A 3,705-nucleotide genomic window follows, 5' to 3' on the forward strand; every position below is an offset into this window, starting at 1 on the left:
GTGAAGGGGGAAGGCAAAGTTGGCAGAAGTTGATGGAAAAGTCTCACAGGACTTGCGGAGCTCCCAGAGGTGGTGTCTGGGCCCCCTCTCACTGCTGTTTCCTCACTTCCTTTGCCCTGCTCTGGTCTGCAGTGTCAGGGCTGACTGGCACTCAGGACTCCAGACTTCCTGTGCTTCCTCACAGAGAAGTAGCCCAGGAGCCATCTCTAGGCAACTGTGTGTGGTGGTCACTTAGCTTCCCAGATTGTGCAGTGGGAAGAATCCGGGTTGGCGGTGGGAGGCGAGGAGCTGTTCTTTATGGGGTCCTTGGTTCCTTTTTTCTTCCCAGGGTTTTCCTTATTCCCCCAAGGTTTCTGATTATGTCAGAAGCAGCGTCTCAGTTCTCAGACCTTGACCTCTCAGCGTAGCTCTTTCTGGGGGTCTGACTCCATTTTCTGTTGCCAATAACAGTGTTAGAGACTAGGCAAATAAACAACAAAGCAGTTTATTAGGATCCAGCTTTCTGGTACAGGTCTTAGGGTGACAGGAGGTCTCTGTCATTTGGTACTAGGATGTCATATTGGTCCTTACACATTTCCTTGACAGGCTGTCATCTGTCTTTGAACTTTCTAAATAGGAAGTTTAGTCACATTTTAACGGTTTTAAAAATTATTTCTGTTCTATAACCTTCCCAATCCCAAAGAAATAAGATATAACTTAGATTCCCAAGTTATATTTTAACATAGGTTAATTTTCAAAATTATTAGAGTATAATTGACACAATTTGTATATTTTCTCTTTTTTTATCCGTTTAAATACAAGCAGAGTAAAATCACATTTTTCTCAGGCAACAGTAGCAGTTCAGTAGGTGAGCGTGTGATCACATTGTATTAGTATCACATGCAAGCAGCCCTAGTGCCCTGGCCGCGCCCGCCTACAAAGTCCTCGCGCAGGTGCCCTCGGGCCTGCGGGGCCGCAGTGGCCAGCATCTGCGGCCTTCCGGGGCTGCCGCTGGCCTGCTCGAAGGGCTGCGGGGGGCTCTGGCCGGCGGCCGGCAGCGGCTCCGGTGCGGCACCTCCTGGATGACTGAGCCGGCCCCGTTCACCTCTTCGTCGGCGTCGGCCAGGTCGACATTCACGGCGTCGGTCCTCAGAGCCATGATGCTGGGGCCATCGCTGCTTGAACAGCTGGGCTGCGGCGGCCGGGAACTCGGGGTCCAGGGGCACGCTGCCCACCGCGGAGCCCATGACCGAGCGGTACATCTCCACGCCCTCCGGCAGCATGGACTTGATCTTGGGCAGCCAGCGCTTGCACAAGCACCAGGCGTTGGTGCACATGTCCGCAGCGATCATGTTCATCTTGCTCTCCTTGAAGCTGGGGGCGAAGTTCTGACAGTAAGTTTCACAGCGTTCAGGACTCGGCTGTCCAGCAGCTTGCAACTGGGGTCGCTGGTGGACGAATGGATGCCTGTGCCACAGCTGTTGGCCAGCGTGTTCCTGTCGAAGAAGGTGGCCAGGAGCCTGCGCAGCAGGACCTTGTGCTTCACCCCCGCGCACGGGTGGCAGTTCATGAGCTGGCCACGCGTGATGTACACCCCGGAGCCTGCCACTAGCTCCAGCTTCTCGCCAGGGTCACCCTCTGAGTAGAGCTTGGGGTGGCAGCAGTACCCAATCTGGCTGATGAGGCTGGTGGGCAGTGCCACGAGGTCACAGGAGATAAGGACACAGGAGCAGCTCTCCAGCGGCACCGGCTCCGGCTTCTTGGGCACTGCGTAGCTGCCCGTGGCCTTGATGTACACCTGGCTGTACTGCTCGTCCACCATTGTAGGCCTCGTCGACCTCCTCATCCTCCTCATTGTGGTATGAGGTGGGGCTGTCGGTGGTGGGCAGGCTGTTGGCCCCCGGACTGGTCCGCTCCCCTTGGGGGTATGGCGCCTGCAGGACTCCGGGGATGAGGGTGGCCAGGCTTGGCACCCTGTAGTAGGAGACCCCAGAGCAGCTTCAAGGGGGCGGCACCGGCCACCAGCGCAGTGCCGGCCACCACCGCCACGCCGTCCCGTGGCCCCACCTCCAGCGGGCGCTTGGGAGCCAGGCCCGGGCCAGCAGCTGGCGGCAGCTCCATGGCTTCGAGCTTCACACGGGTCAGCAGCGGGATGGGCACGGAGGGGGACACGACATAGGGGTCGGCTGCAGCTGGGTGCAGGGGCTCTGGGGCTCGGAGCTGGCGTCCTCCATCGCGGTTGTCTGGGAGTCACAATGGGGCGAGCTCACCTTGAACATGAGGTCGGTGCCGCGCTCCACGATGTGCTGGATCTGCAGGAAGTTGGCCGTGTACATGACCACCAGCTGCTCACTGGCCCCCATGGTCAGCTTGCCCGTGTAGCAGGACAGGATCTGCTGGAAGCAAGCGGGCAGCACGGTGCCCAGCAGCTCGAAGGCACTCTTGCTGTTGCCGCTGAACAGGTCGCAGAAGTAGAGGCTGCTGGCCGCCAGCACAGCCCGGTGAGCCTTGAAGGCCTGGCCCTTAACCACGATGGACACATCGCAGTAGAGGCACAGCAGGCGCTGCTCGTTCAGGCAGCCGAGCACGGTGTTGCCGAAGTTGGGGATCTCAATGTGCAGCATCTGAGACATGGTGGGTGGGCGCCAGCGGCGGCCCTCACTCTCTCAGCGCCCGGCGGCCCTGGCGGGGCACATCTTCAGTGGCTGCGGCCAGCGGCCTGTGGCTGCCCGCTCAGCCCGGCAGGGCAGGCTCCCCGCACACGCCCTCCCGCTGCTCCGGGAATGCAGGAAAGGGAGCAGGAGCCCTGGGGTGGGGAGGGCTGGAGGAGGAGGAGGAGGAGGAGGAGGCGGTGGCGGCGGCAGGACCCTGGGTGCTGGGCTCCGTGGCCATGGCTCAACTGCACCCAGGCCGGCACTCCCGGGCAGTGCGCCGCATCTCAATGATGTGGCCGGATGCAGACGCACAGCCAGGCGGCTCCCAGGAGTGAATAGCAGCCTTTGATTTGGGAGCCGAAGTAAATGCCAACTCCCAGCCCCAGCTTTCAAAACAGTGGAGTGTTGGTGCCAGAGAAATGCGTGGCTCTGGGTGTTGGTACAAGACAGACTTCTGATGACTCACGGCAATGCAAACAAAGATGGCAGAAGCACGGCTGTGCGTGCTGGCTCACAGTGCCCGGCAGCCGAGACAGCCTGCAAATCTACCTTGCACTTCTGCATGTGGATTACCCCGTGCATGCCTCCCTCAGCCAGGACAGCCCCAGTCAAAGCATCTGGGCTATTCCAAACAGTCTGCAGGGCTGGGGCAGCGGGAGGCAGGGCGGAAGGCGGAGGGGCCAGGGTCCGGTCAGGGGTCCCGGGCACTGGGGGGGGAGGGGCAGCCGGTGAAGTTGAAATTGGACAAGACCCCCTAAAATTTACCCTGAAATGTGGCCCTTTAAAGTTCCCTCGAAATGTTATCTGGGGTGCCACATGCGCTACTGGAATTTGGGGTGCCTTACGATTTCACCACGGGCTTATTACTAAATCCCTGATATTAATAAGCCCAAGAGGGTTCTTGCCTCATATTTAGAGAAGAATTCTAAATACCGGCACAGATAAACGAGGCAGCATGGTACGTTTTAAGCTTTTATTTAGTAAGAAAGGTGCATAAGAGAGTGAGAGCTTTATTTAGGGGAGAGAGGTGAATAGGGGTTCATACCAAGCACCAGGAACCAGCCACGTGTAT

General features: G+C 58.5%; 1 protein-coding gene across 1 annotated transcript; it reads right to left on the minus strand.

Moving 5' to 3' along the window:
* Positions 1-913: 913 nt before the first annotated feature.
* On the minus strand, positions 914-2,745 carry LOC100354269 (nucleus accumbens-associated protein 2). Its single transcript, XM_051845398.2, is given in 8 exon segments — positions 914-949; positions 951-1,054; positions 1,057-1,154; positions 1,156-1,378; positions 1,381-1,802; positions 1,804-1,973; positions 1,975-2,162; positions 2,165-2,745. Coding segments are annotated over 8 exon segments (1,689 nt in total). The 5' UTR covers positions 2,613-2,745.
* Positions 2,746-3,705: the final 960 nt, after the last annotated feature.

The sequence above is a fragment of the Oryctolagus cuniculus genome, chromosome 11, assembly GCF_964237555.1.
Source record: "Oryctolagus cuniculus chromosome 11, mOryCun1.1, whole genome shotgun sequence".
Classification (NCBI taxonomy): domain Eukaryota; kingdom Metazoa; phylum Chordata; class Mammalia; order Lagomorpha; family Leporidae; genus Oryctolagus; species Oryctolagus cuniculus.